The sequence below is a fragment of the Ambystoma mexicanum genome, chromosome 6q, assembly GCF_040938575.1.
Source record: "Ambystoma mexicanum isolate Mex_15411 chromosome 6q, UKY_AmexF1_1, whole genome shotgun sequence".
Taxonomy (NCBI): Eukaryota; Metazoa; Chordata; class Amphibia; order Caudata; family Ambystomatidae; genus Ambystoma; species Ambystoma mexicanum.
In genome coordinates, this window is record NC_090937.1 from 274,626,582 (window position 1) to 274,651,262 (window position 24,681).

Genomic DNA, 24,681 nt, shown 5'->3' on the forward strand with positions numbered 1-24,681 from the left:
AACATAACATATTCTCGATAATGCATGCACTAAATAACACTTGTTCAAAGTCTTTCAGTGTGTTATGTCTCTATAAAAGTCACACATATATCTATACTAACAATTACCATTGGATTATACAGGCCTTAGGGTCTTGACCACTATAATACACCGGTTGAAGTGTGGGTGTGTGCTCACAAGAATCTCCGGTATGTGGCATTTGTTATTGATAAGCAACGATATACTATCATTGATATAAAGACGATATACTATATATTGATATAAAGGCGGTTCGCGCCAGTGGATGAGCGCTGGCATGGGGTGCTGTCAGGGGCGCGAAAGGCCAAGGTGCCAAACTACATGTACACTTCAAAAGGTATCCCACGCCAAGGGGCCATCGGTCACATGGCCTCCTCAGACCCCGTGTCTCCAGCCAGGCCTCCCCTTGAAGCAGGCCGCCCCCCTAAAACCACGACATACATACGTCATTCATTCACAAACACACCCCTGTTTCTAATACTTTATAAACCACTTGATATGTCTCATGAGAACATCTTTGTGCTTTGCAAGTCAACTCCTGAACGTGTTACCTGGCAACCACTGAGATCTAGGCTAATCTGCTCGTCGTTGTGCTATCCGTGAACTTCTGTGACCGCTTAGAGCAAACCCATCAGTGTGCTACCGGTGGCCACCCACCTATTCTCCTGCAACATACTGCTCTGCTTGCTGAATCCAACTGTTTGTTGGTCAAAGTAAGGCCATGGATCCTAGTCATATTTCGCAGATTTTTAAATTTCTATCTATTTGCGAGTTGAGTACACAATAGTGCTAGGTTCATTGGTCTCATTGCTATTGACTTGAGTTTCCATTGCTATGCTATCAATAGATCTATTTATTTTCATCTGTGTCTATTGTCATCGAATTGCATCCTTCGGGGTTCCAGTCTATAATGTAAGCATGTTTCCTTCTCGTGCAATACAGAACATCCAAGGGATGAGTCATGTTCAGTTTTTAGTCACATCATTTATACATTTCTGCAACTTATGCAAATACTAAGCCGCACATAATGAACTGGTATAGTTCCTGCGACCAAAACAAACCTTGCATTGATCATTGTATGATTCATTTACTTTTGTATCAAATCTTTATTCTTGAAGATTGTATAATAATGTCGATATTTACTTTTCAGATTTATCAACAATGCCTGCCTGTTCGATTAGCGGTTGCCCTTCGAAGACCCATGCGAAATCTGAAGGCACTACAATGCATGTATTCCCGAAAACTGTTGATCGAATAAGAGAATGGGTCAGACATTGCGGATATCCACTGGATGAGCTGGAAAGTAGAGTCCAACAAGTCTTACAGGACAAGAGGGGTGATCGATACCGCATCTGCAGCCAGCACTTTTCCTTGGACATGTACACAACATCTTGGGTAACAAAGAAGAATAAACGGCAAACGACATGGAAATTGCTCGAAAACGCTATTCCCACTCTATTCGTCCACATTCCGCCACCGGTGAGTCAAGTGTCCGGATTTAGCTTTAGGCCTTGCGGTAGTGTGTAGGTATCCGAACGGATTAATTGATATTGCAGGTGTTCTATCCCTTGTAATAATTTCGATATTGATATGAGTGTATAGTTTTTTGAATAATGACATTTATCAATATATTCTTTTTCGATTTCATAACCCACAAACGGAATGTATATATATGGGAACAGAGAACTGTGCTGTATTGAGCATTTTTCAAGTATTCTGTCGCCTTACATGGCTATTTTTAATATTGCCATTTCATTATCAATCATTAATTTACCTTTACAACTTCTTGACTATCCCTTGAATCTGAAGCAAGAACATTCTACATCCTTGACGTGGTCGCAGTTATCAACCACTTCTAGCGCGTATCAGGTAATCTTACTAGGCTAATCCGCTACAGACTTGTTTTATGCATGTCAAGTAATAGTTTTATTTTATCGTGTAATTATTTTACCGAATGTTTGGTTAGTGCTTTCCAATTGATATACACCTTAGTTATCGTCCACTGGTGTTTGTTTTCAGTTATAATTAGTGTTATCCATACTAATGCAAGTACTGTCTTTCAGGGAGATGCTGAAGCGTCTGCCACATCTACAACATTTCTAGATGTTCTTCACCAGCAGGAGGTATGGATACTGACAGCTCTATCGAGCGTCGTCATCAGAGCTGGAATTCTTGTCGTTTGATTGTTCTACACAATGTTTCATTCGTGGTTAGCCGTTGATATGTACCTGTGCTGTCGACCCCAGGTGTGTGTTATGTTTTCACTATTGTAATCCTCACTAATGCAAGTACTATGTTTCAGGCAGTTGATGGAGGGTCAACCCCTGCACTTGATGCAGAGCCTGACATTCAAGTAATTCCAGGGGAAGTGGAAGCGGGACCATGCGTATACGAATCGGCGCAACAGCTTTCGGAAGTGCGCACTACATTTGCAACATCCATAGATATTCTTCAGCAGCACGAGGTATGGATAAATACAGCTCCATCATGCGTGATCATATAACGTGATTCCATTTGCTATACTTTCTTCCCTATTAACGCAAGTGCTGTGTTTCAGGGAGACGACGAAGCTTCCACTACAATCACAACATCTCATTTAGATGATGCAGATGTAAAGGAATCAGAGAAATAAGTTGATGAAATGTGATCATATTTAGATTTTCCTTGATTCTTTTGGACAATGCATCATTTGTGGTTATCTCTTTATATGTACCTGTGCCGTCGACCCCAAGTCTGTGTTGTGTTTCCAATATTGAAAAGCATACTAATGCAAGTACTGTGTTTCAGGGAGATGCGAATGCCTCCTCTCCAATACAACCATTCATGGCAGTCCATGCAGAGCCAGAGGTATGGATACTGACAGTTCCATCGAAATAGATCATCACTGGTCGAATACTTGTCGTTTGATTGTTGCACACAATGTTTAAATCGTGTTTGGCTATTGAGATGTACCTGTGTGTTCGTCCTCACGTGTGTTTTATGCTAACAATATTTTGATACATAGTAATGAAAGTACTATGTTTCAGGGAGACGATGGAGCCTCATTCCGTGCTGTCTATGCGGATACAGAAAATATAGTCGTTGCAGCGCAAGAGGAAGGGAGGACATGCGGAAACGAATCGGAGCTACAGCGTGCAGATGTTGAAGGTCGAGTCAAAAAAGTTGCAAAGAAAAAAAAACAAAAAAAGGTTAGTTACAAACAGTTCATAACTTTAAAAAAATGTTTGTGCTGGGGACTATTTTATGTTTTTTTCCAGTCAATTCTACTACACTCCATCTTGTGTTTAAACTGAACATCCCTTTTCCAATCTCTCCTCCAGTTACCCGTGGGTGTCAGAACTATACATACACAGACAGTGAAGCGAATGAGAGATGTGGCTTGCCAGACCGTGTTCACTATGGAGGAACTATTAATTGAGGCGAGGCGTGTTCAGGGTCGAGATGCTCATGTCCAATGGCCAGAACATGAATTAACTGTGTTTGGAGACTACAGCAAAGTTGCATTGGACCATAGCTACAGTGCGACCGCACCACCACAAGAAGATGTTATTGAATGTATTGAAGATAGCTCTGAAGTAGTTGCAGATCAATTCCCACAATCATCACCCGCCAAAAATTTGCCACCAAAAAACCTGTCGACATTGTTGTGTTCTCCCATCAATGTTGAAGTAATAGATGTCGAAATGACAGAGAATGAACCAGCCGCAGCATCCATAGACGCATCAGAACTTGATATCAGCGATATTACTTTCCAATGTGTTGAAATCTCCACAACGTCACAGGCCGAAACAATGTTGACGCAGGATGACAGTCTAATGAAAGAGAGCAAATACATTGTATTCGACAGTTGTTTGATGGAAATTATAAGTATGCTGAAATGTGTGCATTCCATTAGAGGGAAAGTTGTGGGAAGCCATTGATTAATGTGACTCGTCAAATAAAAGGCAGTAACGTCAAAATAAATGCCGCCTGTAGATTAAATCATAGGTTCTCATGGTCTGCACAACCAATGCTGGGGAAACTGCCAGCAGGCAATCTACTGTGTGCAGCTGCATCACTTTTTAGTGGCTCCCGTTTTAGAAAATTAGAGGCTTTCTTTCAGTTTGTGGGACTCCATTTCATTTCTAAAGCGCTGTACTAAATATACCAATGTGATTATCTGTTTCCGGCCATTAGTGATGCTTGGAAAATTGAACAATTGTCCCTAGCAAGTACATTCGAAGGCAAACGATTCAGGCTAGCCGGCGATGGACAGTGCGACAGCCCTGGATTTTCTGCCAAGTACTGCACCTACCACTTTCAGGACATGGATAGTAAGAAAATTGTGAGTTCGGTGGTCGTGCAGGTAACACAATGTACATCGTCAGTGGCCATGGAGAAACTAGGATTTATAAAATCAGTGGAATATCTACAATCAAGGGGAATGCACATCGACCTCATAGCCACGGATAGACACGTTTCAATTGCCAATACAATGAGAGAGCAGTTCCCACATATTAAACATCAATTTGACGTATGGCATCTTGCTAAATCAATCAATAAGAAAATCTCGGCTGCAGGGAAAAAAAAAGGTTTTGAAAGTATTTTGCAGTGGTCACATTCTATCACCAACCATCTTTGGTGGAGCTCAAAAACTTGTGAAGGGTCAGTGGAAATACTACTTGAAAAATGGCGGTCACTGATGCACCACTGTACCAACGTTCACCGCTGGACAGCAAATCAACATTTCCACCAATGTGAACATGGCCCTTTGTCCCCAGAGGAGGCACGGAAGAAGAAGTGGTTGATTCCATCTTCACCGACACACAAAGCCATTGAGAAGATTGTTTTCGACAAAACTCTATCAAGAGATTTGAGAGGACTGACAGAATTCTGTCACACAGGAGATTTGGAGGTGTTCCACAATATGTGCCTAAAGTACAGGCCAAAGCGCTTGCATTTTAGCTTTCGGGGCATGAAACATCGCACTCTACTAGCGGTCTTGGCCCATAACAGCTATGTCGGACGTGAACAATCTAGGACTAGGGGTAAAGTAAGGATGCCTCGCTACATTAAGGTGTTTTCAAAACGAAGTAAGCAATGGGTGATCAAACCAGTCTATGATGAAATGCAGTTCGACTTTGTGAAAGGCCTTATTGTTGCTGTGTTAGAGAAGCACAGATATGGAATTTTGGACGTTTCTGTTCAGAGCAGTGATCCATTGCCACCGAACATTGCGACTGTGCCATGCCCACCCGAAGCACAGCTGATTGTGAAGTACAAATCCCGGTTTAAATAATTGCAATACGATTGTCTTTTTGTAAATAAATGTTATTGTACAGTGTTCCTGTAAACCTAACCCCTACCTTCACCATCATGGGTGGCGAACAAGCTGGGTGTCATCTTTGAATTCTCTCTATTCACCTCATATTTGTGTATGTATATATTTTTCTCATGTCTCATCTCATGTAAATGTAAATGCTGCGCACTGTTAACGGAGGGGAGGCTTGCGTATTGCAAATAATAAAACAAACAAACAATAAAACTCACTTTTAACTCAACTCCTGTGGTACTTTATACTTTCCCTGACCTTCCGCCAAAAATTAAATGTCTCAATTTGGGCTGCAAAGCTCGCAGACAACGGGGACAAAATTGGGGCACTTAGAACGCACCAGCCAAGCGGGCCGTGGCATTTGGGAGAGAAGCCAGTTCGCATTTGCACATTGAGGCGCACTACATATACGGATTCTAAACTTCAACTTCTCACAGATGCCTATACTACGTGATGTTGCAAATAAAGAATGCGAAGGACAGCGGCTTTGATTTTCAGCTCGCGCCCAGATGAGGCCCACAAGTCGCACTGGAAGTATAAGGGTCTATTGTTTTTTGACCTTGAGACAGGGACCATGCCGAAAGAACTACATTTGAAGGGGGTGCGCAATAACTTAAGAGACGATAAGGCAGAAAATTCAGAAACTAGACCGAGTTTCATTTTAGTTCAGTATACGAAAAATCGTTGTCAAGAGCACGGTCCGTTTTACAGACTGCATTACGAAGAGAGACAATGGAAATTTCAAATATAATGCTTTTATACCGGAATGAAGATTTAATGAATGGATGCATGAATAAATGAATGAATGAAGAGCTAGGAAAAGCAAGGAAAACGTGTTCGTAGTGGTCACATGGGCATGCAGGTCCACTGGTCTCGCCGATCTCGGTCCTGGGCTCAGCCACTTTTCCCTGCACTGCCTACCTGCACTACGGGACTGTCTCTGTATCCTTCAGCCCCTTCTCCCGGCATTTACCTTGCACTTGCCACCAGCTGGCCCTATTATTTAATTTGTATTCAACTAACCATGTACATCACTTTTACCTCCTCTCCCCCCTTCCCCATGCGCGATCAGAAAGACACCTGGCCTAGTAGGATCGTTGTCTGTCTGCCCTTGTTCCCCATCTGCCTCGTCGCGCCTAGAAACACTTGAGTATAGGCGTGTTACAAATGCCATATCATATATCATATCATTCCTCACGCATGTAGACTAACTGTCGTTTATCATTTGTGTGGCCTCGATTTATTTCGTTACTTTTCGCATTGATTTTAGAGCCGAACATACTCCATTGAACTATCCTTGTAAGCAAATAGTTTCTGATCGGCTGTAATAAATAAAATAAGTAATATTAATGAAGATCGGCTGGCGAGACTAATTATAATTGTTTTGTTTTCATAACAGGTTTTTGCTCCCCTTCTTCTACTGCCATCGGTTTGAGACACCAGCAGATGGCTTTTACAGTAGACACCTGCAGCTTCGTGTGAACAACTGGAGCACACTGACAATTTTATGGGACGATCGCCAAGGGCCCACATGCCCTTACGCTGTACTAATGGCTAGAAGCAACATATCAACCTTTACGATGGACTAGTGCCTAGTTGATGGAACAGCCTTGCGGTTCACCGTGCTTCCGAAGTGCTTCTTTTAATGAAAAGCAACACCCTGTGTACCATGGCGGATACAGATAAAAGAAAATAAAAGGCTTTCGGAGTTCATATGGCAATTGCAGAATATTCTCTAAACATTTAATGTAAAATAAATGTACTTTACCAAATGTACCGTGTTGCTGTTTGATTTTAAAGTACAGTTTCATATTCCGAATTGTGGCGCGCTGTGTTGTGAGATGGTCTGTGTTGGTTTCCGGGTTCTGTGTCGAGTCGCGTAGAAGACGACTGGGCACGTTTGCCTACGCAGCACAGTAATGTCACGGAGAGAGGCGGGGAATATGAATGTTTTGATAATGTCAGGCTCAGGGGCGGGGGATTTGATTTAGTGCCCAAAAGCAGGTCAGCCAGGGCGATGGGGGAAATGATAGGATTATCAGAAAATGGCGGCTCCCTGGTGCTTGTTTTCGCGTGCGTTTAATGGACGAAAACTCGGGTAAGGTCCATAGGAAAGTTTTCTAAAATCGAGCCACTTAGGCTTAAAAAAAACATGGCCGACCCGTAAGGACAATAAAAATTTTTACTAGACAATGCCTTTAAAGGAATCCTCCATCTGGCCTTTACCAATTTACTATGCTGCCTTTTGGCTTACACGGGGCACCAGCAACTTTCCAGGTATTGATGAACAATGTGTTAGCCCCACACGCACAGTACAGTTCAGCATATTTGGATGATATAATTGTTTTCAGACGAACTTGGGAAGAACACATAAATCACCTGGAAAAAGTGCTTTCAGCACTAGATGAAGCCGGGCTCCATATCAACCCAAAGAAAATTAAACTAGCAGAACAAGAGACAAAGTATTTGGGTTATCTGGTTGGGGGTGGAGTTTTAAAACCGTAATTGGACAAAGTAGAGGCAATCATGCGGTTGTCCATGCCAAGTAACAGAAAACAGATACAGGCATTTTTTGGTTTTATCGGTTATTACAGAAGAATCATACCCATGTTCTCCAGCCTTGCCAGCCCACTAACGGAGGCACTCAAATCTTCCTATAAAGAAAATATCTTACAGGAAGCCTCTGCCCAGACAGCCTTCCAAACCTTAAAAAACCACATGTCAGCCCTTCCGGTTCTGCGGTGTCCGGACTTTGAAAAACAATTCTTTGTACAGGCAGATGCATCTGGTACAGGATTGGGTGCGGTACTGTCGCAAGGCACGGACGAGGACCTGTACCCAGTGGCATAAGTCGAAAACTCCTACCACATGAGATGTCATATTCAACCTTGGAAAAAGTGTGTGTGGTCATAAAATGGGCCATTGAATCCGTCAGATATTATTTACTGGGACGGGCCTTCACTGTTTTTTCCGACCACGCTCCTCTACAATGGTTGGCGATGCACAAAGACTCAAACCAGAGAGTTTTGAGGTGGTTTCTTACGCTACAGGAGTTCTGTTTCGTTACCATACACAAACCAGCGTCATTTCAGGTTGTTCCTCACTATCTGTCATGGAGCTTAGATTCGCCCGAACGGCTCGATTCCTCGGGGAGGGAGGGAGGGGTGGTTTTTGGGGAGGGGTGAAAACCTGTGGTTTCTGAAGAGGGCCTCAATTTAGACAACATACCGGGTGAATGGCGGTCAACGTGGGCATGGAGACTGGGGTCAAAGAGGACGTGGAAGACGCTTGGTGGGGCGAGAACATGTCCTCGAGTAACTACCCACTAAAGGAACCTAGGACACCTAGAAAGAATGGCGGAGGCGAACGCGTTCACCCAAACTGCAGCAAGATTCCGGCTGCAGTGCTATCAGTTCAACACAGCAGACTTCTCTTTTCAGCCCCTTCCACGGGGAATGAATGGACGTTAAGGAGATATGGCGAGAACAGCAGAGGCGACCGCGTTCACCCCATTGGCAGTAAGACACCGGCTGCAGTGCTAGCAGTAGAACACAGCAGATTCCCGCTCTCAGCCCCTGCCGCGGGGAGTGAAGGAAGGTTCAGGCAACATACTAACAAGAGGGGGTGGGTTGACCGAACGGGGTGCCGCACCCACAAGCTGAGAAGAGTAATCCCATATAAAATGCTGTCAGAAAAAAATATTTTACAACAAAGGAGCACACAAAACCATGGACCTCAATCAGAGTTTAAAAACACTTACTGTAGAGCAACAGCACCACCGAAGGGTGCAACATCAGAAGGCAGTCCCATTGAGTCACCTGTGAATAATCCATAATGGCGGCCGGCATTGAAAGGAAGGGGCGGGGCTTGGGGGGATTATTAAGGTTTCAAAGTGTTGTGACGTTTGATTGGACTGGGGATCTCCTGGCCCTATTTAAAGCGAACAGCAAGGAATGACTAATGGAGATTTCTCCTTTCTATTTCAGAACAGAGTCGGGGGAGCAGAAGAAGGTACAGAGTTCCGTTGGGCCTATGAGCATTAAACACAGATACTTGCCGTATCCTCTGAGGGCACAAAGACCAAGCTAACTCTGGTTTTCATTAAGAAGAATTGACATCCTGCTGTTTTCTTTTCTCCTTATTTATCTTTACCTCAATTTGGTTTAGTCAATAAAGACCAACTTTAATTCTGAAAACTCCAGTGTCCAGCGTATTCACTTACAGTCCCCTCCACTTTTTCCAGAGCATTCCGATCTGCACTAAAATTCCCTCGCTGTCTACGGGTGGGTTCGGAGCGACAGTTGATTGCGTGTAATTTCATTTTTTAGCTCCTTTTCCCTTTTTACTCTAATCCGGTTTCTATGGGCCCCTTCAGCAATCATAACCCGAATTTTGGCTTTTACCGCTTCCCAAACCGTGTTTAGTGATAGCTCTCCCGTGTAGTTTTTGGTGAAGTGGTCTTTTATTGCGTCTGCTAGGGTTTCTCTAAATAATGGGTCTTTATAGAGGGTATCATTGAAGATTAATCTTCGCTCCATCTGTAAGGACGGGCCTAGGTCCAGTTCCAGAAGCATAATTCATGATCTGTCCAGGCTACTATCTCAATGGCTGCAGTCAGTATTGTGCCTACGTTCACAGCTTCAATCAATATGTAATCTATTCGAGAGTAGGTGAGTTGGGGGGGAGGGGAGAGGGGGACAAAAAGTAAATGCTCTCTCTTGTGGGTGTATCGTGTGCTATGTGTCAATTAAGTGGTTAGCTTTTAATAGGCCTGGGAATCCTTCCCTTGTCGAGCAGCACAGGGGATGTGCTCCCTGTCTCATTGAATCCCAATCCATTCTGGGGTCAGATATGATGTTGAAATTGCCCCCACATAATAATGTGCCCTCTTTCCAACTTTCCAGGAAGTCGAAGAAGGACTCGCTGAATTGTAACCGAATCTGGATGGGTGCATAGGCAGAGCAGATAGTAACTATTCGGGACCTTACTTTTCCCTTTAATGCGAGGTATCTCCCCTCCTCATCTCTATATATTTGCACTATTTGAAGGCCTAAGGATTTCCTATATATGATTCCCACTCCACTCCCTATTGTGACCTCCCGAGGCCCACTGGGTACCTCCTATTTCCCTGTTTACGACCTTGAATACTTTCCCTTGCGCAAATATTGTTTCCTGCACAAATAACACATCCAGTTTTGAAATTTTAAATTCCCTTGCCAGCATAGAGCGCTTTTGCACCGAGTTTAAGCCTTTAACGTTAAGGGACCCAAACTTTATCTCATCAGGTAATTCCATTGTGGTATTCTAATGAATGCATTTTGACCCTTATAGGGTGGCATGCCCAAATGAACGCCATCACTATTGGCACACAGCTTCTGTGATTCGCTTGGGCATTAGACTGATTGTGTATGACTTTAGTGGTGTCGGGATGTTTCTCGTTACCTTTCTGATGCGTATCCTTCCCTCCCGCCGCCCCCCCCCCCACAACCCCGTGGAAAAATGCCATCCTTGGCACTTCTCTTCAACTGAGACGCCCTTAAAGAAGAAGGGTCACTCTCCAGGGACCCCTCTCCAGGCTGAAAAATATAATGAAACATATTGGGAACTTAATGGCAGAAACGGCCTGCACCGCAACTCAAAATGATCAGTATCCAAACCCTTATGGCTGTGTGAGCACTTCTTTGTTATTTATTTCAAGCTTAAAAACAATTTCGCTCAAATTAATAGATCAAGCACTTCTCTCGTGACCGGGTAACATATGTACAAATAAAAACACTACTTTTGACTTTAAACTCATCTTTGCGGACCTAGTTTTCAAGGTGTATTGTACTGCTTGTACTTCCTGGTGCCCTGGGCTCTACCTCTCCGCGGTGAGGGGGGTGCAGCATTTTGGAAACGTCCCCTGGGTTTCCGAATTTAGTCTCTGTCGACTCCTTGCACGCCAGCTTGGAGACTCTCCAAGACTCCTCGGGCCTCTTCCTCTGAAGTGACACGATAGCCCTCTCCCTAGTGTTCGAAGCTTAATGAAAAGGGGAACCCCCATTGGTAACGAATTTCCTGCTCCTGTTGACAAGTTGTCAGTGGGCGGTAGCTTCTTCGTTTAAGTTTAGTAGCCAACAGGTCTTGAAATATTTCGACGCTGGATCCTTCGAAGACAATAGGTTCTTTCTCTCTCGCCTTCTGTAAAATATCTTGTTTTTGCCTAAAATAATGACATTTAGCGAGGACCGATCTTGGGCCATTCGGTGGGTCTCTGGCTCTGTGTATCCTATCAAATTCGAAGTTGGGGGGGTGGGGGGGCACTGTTGAGCAACCCAAAGATGGCTGCCGAGCACCGGAGCTCCGTGTGGACCTGACGGAAATACACCGGCATCTGCGATCTGCTGTGTCGCCATTGCCTAACGTTTCACAGGTCTGCTGCTAAAGCCCTGCTGCACACATACTGGCAGTTTCAAGCAAAATCAGAATTCAGAAGCCAGCCTACACTGACTGAAGAGGCAGCCCTGCCGCGTGTGTGACTCCCGACTTGGACGCAGACACAGCCTTCTACGTCCTTACCCCTGCGGCTGTGAAGGCCACTGTGGCCGCTGGTGGTGCGTCCGGGACCCGGGCCCCCGGGACTGAGGTGGGCGTCATCAGGGCTGGAGCACCGTGCGCCGGCCCGGGAGGCGGGCAGTGTCCCGGGCTGGCGTTGGTGGCTTCGCCGGTGAGGCCTGCACTGCAGGTGCGCTCTGGCCCCGCTGCGCCAGAGGGTGTGTTCGACCCGGCATTGTGGGGAGGCGGCCCCGGAGGCGGCCCCCTTGGATTGAGTCCCCCCGAGGCCCGGGCTGACCCCCCCCCGGCCTGGCGCTGCCTGGCTGTGACTGCGCGCTGCGGGGCGGGCGCATGGAGGTGTCCCCGGGGCTGCCCACTGCAAGCCTGAGCCGGCGCGCTCGCAGATCAGGTGAGGAGCTAGGGGGCCTGCTCTAAAGCGCTCTCATTGCCTGCACCATAAGCCCCCCCGTAAGAATTACACAGCGCCTCACAGCACGCTGCCCAATACCTCCTCAGAAGGTGCCTGTACACAATGTGTAACTGAAATTGGGCCACATGAGCCCCCACCTCCCCATCTGGTGAAATTTGCCATTTTCTGCCGGAGCTGGCCGGCGATTGGAACATTATCACCTGGTATTACAGAGCCAGATACACTTTTGCTCTGGTGCGGTCTTGGGGCCCCTTGGTCTACGCATTCGCTGGACGGGGCACCCCCCAACCTCCTCCTCCTACAGCCTGGAACTGGTGGCCACGTGCTCAACTCGCCTCAATCAATACAGCACTTACTAACCCCGGGTGAGGGTGCAGCATCACATCACAACTCCGATAGGTTTGCCACCTCCTGGCCCCCCTGTGGCTCCTACCAGCACCTCACTTTGGGACCCCGCCATTGCTACCTCCTGGTGCCCCCACTCTCCTTCCCACTGCCATTGGGCAACACCAATCTGATCTGCGCCTCTCCCATCTTTAGCACCTCTAGTTCCACCTGCGTGGACACAACGGCGCCCTGACCTACACCAGAAATGTCCAACCGATCCCGAGGAACTGGCATGGGAGGAGCTATGGGTAAGTTCTCTAAGGCTGTGCCAAGGGCTGAAGCAGGAAACATACCGTCAACTCAGGAAGAACCTGAGACTGAATCACATTCCAGCGCACTTGCCCCAGATCTCACCACGATGATGGAATCCATGGCAAAGATCTTTGCCTCCTTCCATGAGAAGCTAGACGATATTAACGCCAACGCCGCTTCACCCAGCTGTGAAGTTCATTGAGTCACAGATATCCCTCCATAATCCAGGAGGGGGCCACATAGACAATGATTGACCACGAACTGGCTTAACTTCTTGGTGACCAAATCTGTCTGATGAGGTTTGATTTCTAATGTGATGATGGCAATGTCGTTTCACTAACCTAACCGCGCGGGGTTCCCTGATACGCGCAATAGAGCGCCTAGTCGGTTCCCATCTCCCCGACATTATTTACCCCTCATCCTAGTACCGGGAGCCGACTACACGCGCCGCCCACTTCTCTGGCCAAATCCTGGTTTGTTACATTAGCCGGTATCAGGCGCCATGCAATTGATATGTGTACCGCAGACGCTCGTGCTGCTTACAGCACTTGACGTCTCTTCCTTTGTTTAAATGTCAACCACACAGCAATAGCACGCCCCGCTGCAGTTGCAATGGTTCTCTTCAATTGGGTATTTGGTGACTGTTGGCCCCTGTTGGGCCAGTAGCAGCGGGAACCCACGTTATTTTATTTCTTTTTTTTAATTTTTAAATTGTTTTGCATTTTTAAAGCACTCACACAGCCCGCGGGCATCGAGGTGCTGTTAGTTTTTTTTTTTTTTGTTGGTAATTGTTTTTTTTTCTTAGTTGCGTATTTATAACGCGCTTAAATACCCATAGGTATAAGCGCAGACCCGGGGATCGAACCTGTGTTGCTTTGTGTCGTCTTGCTTCCAAGGAAGGCACGTTGCCACTTAGCTATCCTCCTGGGACAGTGGGTCTCTTTTTCCGACCCCTGTTTCGGGGGAATCTTTAGAGTATTGGGGTGGGGAAGGGGAAGGGAACACTGCCCAGTTGGGGAAGGTGGTGAGGGAGGGGGGAGGATTTGGTTGGGGGGGGGATCATGTTGGAAATGGCAGAGGCGGACCGGTACACCACGCTACACTGGGGTGTCCTCGGAATGACAGCACTGACTGCAAACAAGGGCCACGACGACAAAGCTGGGATGTACCCTAGACTTTTGAAATGCCCACTACCATAATGTCCTTGAATGTCCGGGGCTTGAGCAATCACACCAAAGCCCGTAAAATCATGGCTTATGCCCAAAGACACGGTTGTAAGATACTACTTTTGCAAGAAACACACTGGGAGTGCCCGCTGGCAAACAACATGGCGACATCTTGGGGACCTAATAGATACTACACCTCCTACTCCACCTGGGCCAGGGGTGTGCTAACAATGATCCATAAATCCATCTAATTCGTATTACACAAGAGTTATATTGACCCTGATGGTAGATATGTTGTTTTGCACTGCACAATCGCCAATAGGGAACATCTTCTGGTAAACACATATGGTCCCAATGTGGATACCCCTGACTTTGTGGACAGGGTGGTATCTATACTCCTGGGGTATGTGGGAATCCAAATCATCTGTGGGGTGGGGGGACATGAACTTCATATTAGATACAAACCTGGACAGAACTGGGAACGCATCCAGGTCCCTGTCCAGCGCAGAGCGCAGTCTACAGACACATTGTTTAACACTCACCATTCTGGATACTTGGAGACTCTTGCATCCACAATCACGCAAATATACCCGTTATTCATCGGTACATGATAGCTCCTAAAGAATCAACCTATTTCTAGTGTCCAGCGAAGTAATGGGGAGAATTGAGGGAGCGCAGATACTGGCCCGCACCCTCTCTGATCATGCCCCGATCACCCTATCAGTCGAATTGGGAATGCCCGCCCCAACATTCAATACATGGCGATTCAAATCTGCTGCGCTTCGGGACATCGTCTTCAAGGCTGATATCCTAGCAGACATCGAGTCCTTTTTTAAGCACAAAGAACCCCAGGCCACTACCAATGGGATCCGGTGGGATGCCTTCAAGGCCTACATTAGAGGAATGTCCACATCCAAGGAGGCCGGGGTACTGAAGAATATAAGAGCAGACCTCAGCCGCTCCGAGTCCAGATTGCGTGAACTAGAGCAGAAATGTGCAACATTGGCTAACCCTGCCACACTCGCCCTTATTAGCGAGGAACTTCAGTTATTCAACACACACGCTGCCAGGGAAGTTCGATATTTTAGCCGCCCACTTGCGGCGCGGAAGTATGGGCAGGGCGATAGACCCGGCAGAACACTGGCCACCCTGACGAGGGGGGAGTGGGGGCAGGCCCAGATTGCCTGCATCAAAGATGGACAAGGCGCTACACAATGGTCGGACCAGCAGATTCTCGACAACTTTACCGAGTTCTACACAAACCTCTACTCCCAACCCCCCGAATACAGCGAACAGCAAATGGGGGAGCTCCTTGACAAAATACCCACGACATGCATCTCCCCAGCAACTAGGGACCAACTAGACAGCCCGCTCTGACTTGACGAGATAGTCACTGCCATCTCGGATCTCCCCAAGGGTAAGGCTCCTGGTCCTGATGGGCTCACGGACGAATTTTATCAAGAACACTTAGTCCTATTGGCCCCCAAGTTATTGGAGGTATGGGAGGAGTTGCTTTGCGTGTCTGCCCTCCCCCCACCTTGCGCGAAGCCACAATCACAGTGTTACTTAAACCCGGCAAGCCCAGTGAGGAATGTGGTTCCTATAGGCTTTGTACCTGGGAGATCCACCTCTCACAACATCAGGCGGCTATGTCACGGATAGATCTGGGCTCTAATGCGGTTGCGGTCACGCTAGACGCTCAAAAGGTGTTTGACATGGTATCCTGGAAATATATGTGGGTGGTGCTGGAGACGATGGGCACTGGCTCGAATATGATTAAATACATCAAACTACTATACACCTCCCCAGTGGCCAGGGTACAAGTCAATTCCTTAACGTCCGCTCTGTTCACGCTCTCCAGGGAAACCCGCCAGGGCTGCCAATTCTCCCCTATCCTTTTTGCCCTAGCAATGGAGCCCATGGCAGACAACATTAGAACATATCCTCCCACAGGGGGATTCAATTAAAAGGAACTCCTGAGATTAGATCCCTGTACGCTGACGATGTACTATTATACGTCAGGGACCCGTCCGTCCACCTAGATCCGATACTACGGGATATCACTCGCATTGGCACCCACTCAGGATTCACAATTAACTATACCAAATCCGAGATCTTCCCACTCACTAGTTGTAACTCTCACCTGATTCCCGTAGAGGCGCCGGTCTTGACTGGGCGTATACCGTATCTTCAAAGGTGATGTGTAACACACGGCTGGCTCTTTGGGCTGGACCTCTGTGCACTGTATGTTTGACTCGAAGGGCAAGATGTCTGCAGATAGAAAATATGGGATTAATGAACTGGGTTATTGAATGTCTCTCTCTTCTTCCCTTTCTCTTCTCCTGTAGAACCCCGAAGGTTAACGCTCTCACCTTAGGTAAGTGAACGCCGTGCTCTCCATCTGCCTCGGGGCAGGGTGCTGTAACCAGTTTCTTCACTGGATAAGGGGAGCAGGCCTCTTGACTTCAGAGGACTGCTGTCCGTTGTTTACTGCACGAACGGTAAATTTCGAGTAATTCTAATGTCTTTAAAGTCTTTAGTAATGATGTCTCTTGTTTTGCAGGGTTCCGGCGATGGTGGATGACGGGCTGAAGTGAGTTGAAGATGGAGCCCGTGTGATGAATGGAAGCGCCTGGAAGCACGTAAGTAAGCGCTTGTTGCCTGCTTCACGATGCGCTCTAACTGTCTTTTTATTTTGCAGGTACAAGTTCGGAGCGGCTGCAGGGTGCCGGAATACCCACTGGGTTAGATGTGGAAAGGAGTAATGACACGTGAGTATTAAAGTTCCCCAATGTCTTTAAACGCACCTTGTTTTGTCTTTCAGATGCGGGATGCAGCGCCGAAGGCCTCCGGAGCGTGCGAAGAGTTGGTAAACTTTTGTCTTTCAGATGCCGGAATGCAGTGTGAAGACCTCCGGAGCGCACGAAGAGTAGGTAAGTCTTTGTCTTTCAGAATGCAGCGCGAGGCGTTGGTGACAGCCGATGGCCCAGGTAAGTGAAGAGCTGTCACTTAAGAACGTAATGCTAACCTGTTCTTTCTTGTCTTTATAGGTGTTGCTGAAGACTGGATTTAGGATGGTAAGCCTTTTTCCTTAGGCCCAGGATCAGATGCAGAAGACACGATGAGCGTTCTGCTGCAGAGGATGCAGAATAACGCAAAGCAAGATTCATCCATCGGGTGTGGTTTAAATAGCCTCCTGTAGTGCTTAGGTATCTCCTTACACAGCCACGCCTAGGTAAGAAAAGAGTTCCTGCTTTCCAGAAGAGTTCCAGTGTTCTGAACCTAGGGAGTGGCTCCTGCCCCACCCAACAGGAAAAGTAGTTCCAAACAGAAGAGGATCAGAGGCTCAACTGGCAGGCAAGTAAGCAGCATGGTCTGCTGCAGGTAAGTCCACCCAACCATTATGAGCCCGGCGCTTCCAGCGCTGGGACTGGGCATATTTATGAGCCTGGTGCCACTGGTGCCAGGACTGGGTCCAAAAGGTCCCAATTGGGACTGGTTGGCACTCGGAACCTGGGTTATGAATCTGCTTCCAAGGGAGTTGGGAAAACCCTGACCTTTTGGAAGCAGAGATCATGACACTAGTTCCACTCAACAACCAGCCACCGAATATCCGCTTCGCTGGTCGCCCACTGGGATCAAATACCTGGGGGTTCATGTGTCCCTCACTAAAGACACTCTGCTCGCCGACAACTACCTGGCAGTGGCACAGCTCACTGAAACCAAAATGGCACGCTGGCGCTCTCTCCAGTTGTCGCTCGCTGGAAAGCTCTCATTAAAAAAGATGGTACTCCTCCCCAAGTTTTTGTACACATTCTGCAACATACCCATCTGGCCAGGGGGGACATACTTTGCACGCAGTTTCTGTGGCATTCTGACATGGTACGCAAGAAATGGACAGCCATGACCCTCCCATACGAGAGAGGGGGATTTACCACCCCCGACCTGACACTATAATGGTTGGAGGTACAGGTGCAATACACTTCCCACTGGTAACCTGGCACCCCCGCCCCGCCCGCACGTCAAGCTGGAAACCCTTGCGGCACCCGGTGTTAATGTAATGTCAATCATATTGCACCGACAGTACATAGCAGACCCGCTCATAGATCCAGTCGGCACCACCGTGCGTGCATGGGGCAGATTGTTCGGAATGACAGCAGATCAGCACCCTTACTACAGGTGGCTCCCTGGGTGGGGGTTCCCCGGCGCTTTCACAACACTGAAGTACTCTGGGTTACCAAGCACTGACTTTTACCCTGACGGGCAGTTCATAACACCACAGACATGGAAGCCGGACCACTCTGGGTCGCGCTAGAATTTTTGCAATACTATAGGCTCCGTGCTGCCTTTCGCGCCGCATGGCCCGACTTTCCTGATGAGCCCCCAACTCCCCGGGGATTGCATATATAGCTAACGCAGGAGGTGCCCGTGGCGCGGTCTCGTCATTATATAAGTTACTACTAGCGAACGCCCCAGCTCAGCCCTCCAGGGCACGTGACGAATGGGCCGAGGAGCTGGGCTGCGAGGTCTCCAACCACTTATGGGGGAAAATGTGCTCACACACTAACAGAGTCTCCCTCAATTTTCGCTACCGCGCCATGCAATTCAAACTGTTGAATAGGCTGTATTACACCCCCCTCAGGATCTCCAAATTCGTTCATAGTGGCTTACATTCCTGCCCCTGCTGTAAGGTGGAGCGAGCAGATCATCTACACTTAGTCTGGACATGTCACAAACTGGGGGAATTCTGGGACAGAATACTAGCAACATTGTCAGAGATCACTGAAGGTGACCCGGACCCCCTGGGTGTGCCGTTTGGGGTATGTAAAGCCAAGAACACTAAGTGCATGGCTACATTTCTAAATATTAGTTGTATGGTGGCCAACAAATGCATACTCCAAAATTGGAAGAATCCCTCCCCCCCAACATTTCAGAAATGGCTGAACTTGCTTATCTGGTCCCGGAACTGTGAGGAGGAATACCTGGATATGCTCCCTACTCACTCACACCCCAAGAACATATGGGCTGCATTCAACAGTTATCTTAACAACCAGGAGGAGAGCGTGTCTGAGAGCTGCTCTTCCCTGGTGCCGTAGTGCTGTAGCTCTGCGAAGTGGTGCTTTTTGTGATTTTCCTGTTTATTGGCCCTGTACCTGGTATAATGGTATTATTGCAGTCCAAGTGCTATTCTATGTATATTTCAAATGTAAATGATTACCCCCATGTGTGTGTTTGCTGTATGCCTCTGCCAACAAAAATAAAATATAAAAAAAAAAAAAAAATCGAAGTTGGGGGCGTCTGTGGGGTGGAACAATGATATCACCAAGGCTTTTTTTTCCAAAACGGTTGGGGTTTCTCCCTGTTTCTCACTTAGACCCATAATACGTATGTTTGATCTTCGTTCTCGGCTCTCTAGATCATCCAGCTTCAATTCAATGCCCCTCTCTCTCTTTGTTTCTTTGTTTTAAGTCCAGGAACCTGGCTTCACTGTTCATTACTGCAAGGTCGCCTGACAGTTGGTTGTTCTCTATGGCCTCGATCCGTTCTTCCACTTTGACCATTCTGGTCTGCAAGTCAGTGACTTTTTCAGTCAGGCTGTATTCTATTGATCAAATTTCTCCTAGGAGGAGTCGAATGTCTGCCTTGGTTGAACTGTTGAGATCGTCCCCTGGTATTTCTGGCAAGCTCGGCTCCTGCTCCTTCTCCATAGTTGCTGAGTTTTAATAGAATTTACGTAGCTTGAGGGCTGTGCTCGGATCCAGGGCACTAGTAGGCAAAGGGATTAATCTTTGCTTATGCAATTGATGGCCTCTGAGATTTCCGCCCTAGTAGTGCTCTGCCCAGAATGCTTGTTCTGCTCTTGAGGGCAAATAGGGGTTCCTGTGGTCAATGCCTCCTTTTCTCCTCTGTTTGAACACTTTTGCGTTTCCAAGGAGTTTCACTGCTCACAGTGCCTCCCTGTGGGCGCACTGTGCCATATTAAAGTTTTTTGTATTTGCCGTCTCTTTCCTTATGATGGTGGATTATGCCGTGCAGCAGTGTAGTCAGCCTTTCTCTAGAGAGCCGTGCAAACTGCAGGTAGCCTGGGTGCATCGGAGCGTGTTCGCTCGCTGTGTCTGCTGATCTGCGAGAGCTATGTTTTTTCGAAGCTCTCTGCGTTGCACCGACACTTACGCAAGCGTATATGTGCAGTCTTTTAGGGCCCGACGGGGGTGGCGCGTAGCGGAGTAATTATATGCTTTTTCTACCAGCTCAGTATCGCGGCTTCAGTGTCTCCCCGCTCTTCGCAGAATGTTTTTCATGTGCGCTTTATGCGCTGCCTGTGAGGGTGGGTGAATTATATTTATTGTGGTCGGGAGCTAGGCTTGGGCTGAAGCATGCTTTGCTTACCAGCCTCAGTTTGTCCCTCATTTTCTTTCGGTTCCATGTAATAATGTCCCCTCAAAAATATCGCCATGCAAAAATAGAAATCACTGAAAAATTGCTGTTCTTTGAGGGGATATTATTAGATGGCTCCCCCCTGTACCTATATATATGGTCACCTATATAATGTTGGCACAACCTTTTCCCTGCAACATTATAAATGGCGACCATATATATATGGATATTATTACCCGATACCTTTCTTTCCGGCTCTCTGTGTTTGCATTCTCCTGAAGTCAGCCTTCTACTTTCGCAATGCCGGCAGGCTGAAGGCTCTTCATTTGATGTAACAGTGGTGGGTCCTCTTCTCCCGCTGAGCTTAGCTTAAGCGTTGCAGAAGCTCCTGACCTGCCTGTGTCCACCATGGTGTTTGCTTTCTGTTTCAGGGTCCCTGCAGCGTTCTCTTTGAGGTTGTTGTTCACAGCGAATGCAGGCACTGTTTCTTCTGGCATTCAACCACGATGTACTCCAAAAGATTGGTGTTCAGCACACATTTAAAATGCCTTGGGATTTAGCATTTATTGGACGTTTGGACCTTTCTCAGTGCCTGAAGAGGGAGACGACAGTTCAAGCAGCCATTACGCCTGCGCCCCTGGTCGTCTCCTGAATAAACATTTTTGAAAAGTCAAGCGGTTGACTCTTTCTTTGTGCAAAAAGTGCCCCATTGTTCAGGAAGTAGTTTCCGTTGAATATTTCCATATAGCTTGATTATCCCTGACCAGGATCAATGATGGAGACAGAAAATTGGGTGCGTGTAATCATTTGGGTAATTGATAACCAGCCTCCCAACAGAGACATCTGAGAAGACAGTGCAGGAGGCGGGCCATGGCTCCAGCTAGAACTGTCAGAGAAAATGTTTCATCAGTGGCTGGTGCAGGAGACTGCCAGACTCACAAAAGGAATGAAGCAAGCAGAGGCAGAGTGTGGGAAGCCTGAAACATTAGTTAGTGATGAAACTATTACACCAGATCTCTCAAGACTTTGGTTTAAGAGACAGTGTGTTCATTTTTTGTGAAAAAATAAAAACCATTTGATCATGTGTCCAGAGCACTTTGTTTATGCATTCCATCCGGCTATCCCTGCAGCAACATCTTACTTTTCCTTCCCACTCTACTCCTACTATTGCCTACCCCACCATCCCCAACAAACTCCAACCCTACCCATGATTGGCATGTTCCAAAGTGCCACAAGACCATGAAAAAAGGAGAAATCAGGCTATATAAGACCCAACAACATAACAAAACTGAAACAAGACCAGTCACATAAGGTTAATTTAAATTGCTAGACAAACTGGCACTCAGTGGCAAATATGATTAGAACATAACATAACCTGGCCAAAGACACAGAGGATGAGCAGTCCACACATCTGTGGAGAATCACATTTTGCAGCCAATGCATGTCCATGGGCTGGTTAGGCTTCTGCATCACCAGTGCTCACAAAGACATTATATCATGTTCTATGCTATGCTTGCAACTCGCATTCGTAATCTTGCTCATTAGGGGCTGCAATTATTTCCTGATGCCAACTCTATAGCTACCCTTCGCACTACCCACCTGCTTCATAGAATTTAACCACTCAATGATCCCATCGCTGATCAACATGACAGGCCTAATTGGTAAATACTGCAGCCATCTTCACTCTTCAATCCATCTGCCATTACTCTTGCTTGCGTATCAGTACACACATATTAAATATGTGTCAATAAGTGGATCCAAAGTAAGGGATTTAAATCATCAGCTCATAAAGATGTACTGTCTCTGAAATATTTCCAAATATGGAAAAGTAAACAAATGGAAGCATTCCATTCATTCACTATCTGCTTCTAGACCTCTTTTTAAAATGAAGGCAGCATGTTTCCTTCGCATGAAGGCAGCATGTTTCCTTCGCATTACTTTGTGCAGAGGTGGAAAATAATAGGTATTTTCTTCTATGGACAAAAACTGGGTCCCACCGTTGTGATTGTGACCTATCACATTGCATCTTTAAAGCATTGGGCAGAGGTTTTCTGGTATTTTACCATTTTGGCAGGGAAAAAATGTGATCTGTACGATTGGCTAGATTATTTATCTGGGCAAATTTTGTTTTCCTACTTATTTCAGTCTAGAGTATACAGCTGTATTTGTGACACTGTCGACTAACCAAAGATAGTTCTATTGTAAAAATAAAATTGCCAGTCTGTTCATTGCGCAAGTTTGTTTTAAAGCTTGACATTAAGTTCAGCACCACACAGAGGAAACGCGTATTTTACTATTCAGTGAATGTAGTAGAGCGTTATATATGCCTCCAAGCGGGAAGGGAATTTGCTACAAAACAAGACACAAGCCCTTAACTGCCCCATAATCCAACGCTATACAAAAATGATATTTTTATTTCATAATGGTATATCATTTCTAAAAAACAGTGGTTAATTTAACTACCCTACTTTCTGCCACAGGCAGTCAGTTAACATGCAGAATTCTAATTGGAAAACCAAAGGTGGGGTTGTCACACTTACCCTGGAAAAGCTGAAGAAACCTGGGTTGTAAAGCAGAGGTAACCACTCCATCCGGAAGTTCCCGCAGAAACAACTTCAGAAGGCTTGCTGCAGAGAACACATCTCCATCTATGTCCAGGTCTACATCTTCCCCACTGTCATACTTCAGGCGCAGTTGCTCCACCACTTTGACACTACCATTCACTCTAAAGATGCCTTCCTGTGTCAGCCCTGTCATTTAAAACCGGTAAATGTTAGGGCTACAGGAAGGGTTGATGGTTCAAAAAACGTCAACAGATTAGAGGAAATCCAAGATAATGCAGCAATAGAATTTCTTTTATTTCAAGGAGTCACTTCCCAAAAGGGCTAGTTGCACCACAAGCAGCTGCATTGTAATGTGAATGGGCACTTGTTTGCCACCCCCTCCCCATCCAACATAGGCCCCACCTTCCACAAGCGCCAGCATTGGAACTTTACTACATTGTGCTGGTGACATCCGCACCATCTAAGCCCTATGTGGTCTAAAGGACATTTAGGCACACAAGAAAATCTCAGTGCAAACTGTGTGCACTCTGTTTATCCTTTAAATAGGTAATTCTTAATGTATTTGTGACCACTTCTAGTAGATTTAGGATCAACAGTTCTCTAGGCCTAAAATCCCAGATCCAAAGAGAAGACGCTAACTAATCAGTATTAATGTAGCGTTTTGTGCCAACTATTTCTTCACTGCTAATTGGCGGTAGTTAGCTAATTGTTTAAGGCACCTTGAATTATCACAAGCTACTGGTACGTTACATTGCTACTTTGGTCCGTACAGACGTGTTTTTCGATGTATTGTATAGTGCTTGCTCGAGTATTTCAGTTTAGGGCATTTTAGTTTTTCCCGTTTTAGTGAATGTGCATTTTGCACAATTTGTAATTGCTTGATTTTTCAATGTTGAATGAATTTTAGAATAGGGATAGAAATGTACTGCCCAACTAAGGCACTTCATTTCCAAGACTACCTTGGGTCACTGAGGTTTAAACCTTAATTTTCCATGCCGAGCAGGCATTACTGGTCTGTGCTGACGCAAAGCCGGTTTTGCCTTTTGACCCTGAAACACGTTGTGTTCATTCGTATTGGTGATTTTGGATGTGCCTTTGTGCCATGGGCTGTAGCACAGGTTGTTTTTTTCTACTGAATTACTCATTGATTCGATTGTGTTACTTGTGATGGATTTGCACTTCCCACAATTGCGGGTCTGACGAATGTGATCAAAATATATTGATTTGGCACACAGGGACCCTTACAGGCTTGTTCAGCAGACCTGCAGCAGCTATGTCTAGCTCAATGAGAAATGGGCAAGTGAATCCCATTTTCTCTGAACAGGTTAATGGCCATCTAAAATTGGACCACCCCTGTAAATTGTGTGTAGTGCCCTATTGTGAAAGCTTATGTGCAATCCCTCTCAAGTCATTCTAGGGCAAATACACCCAATATACACACTCCTATTAATTACCAATAAGCTGCTTCTTGGAATTGTTTCAACTACTACCTGATCATATAGGCTCTTGGCTTCCGCTTGGTCATGTTGGGGGTAGTAACTGTTCTGTAATTAACTATTACTAATAATCAAGTTTTACACAAGGAGTGTGATTATTTCATCTTCAGCCCCAGAGGTGTTGCTAGGAAAGGCCTGAGGGGGC

At 46.3% G+C, this 24,681-nt stretch overlaps 1 protein-coding gene across 4 annotated transcripts in view; it reads right to left on the reverse strand.

Moving 5' to 3' along the window:
• The window catches only part of FAM13A (family with sequence similarity 13 member A), a 2,868,510-nt gene that overhangs the window by 2,464,755 nt on the left and 379,074 nt on the right, over positions 1 to 24,681 (reverse strand). For all 4 annotated transcript variants that reach the window (XM_069630746.1, XM_069630744.1, XM_069630745.1 and 1 more), the window contains one exon: positions 23,017 to 23,226. In XM_069630746.1, the coding sequence (XP_069486847.1) occupies positions 23,017 to 23,226 (210 nt within the window). The remainder of the gene's footprint in view (positions 1 to 23,016; positions 23,227 to 24,681) is intronic.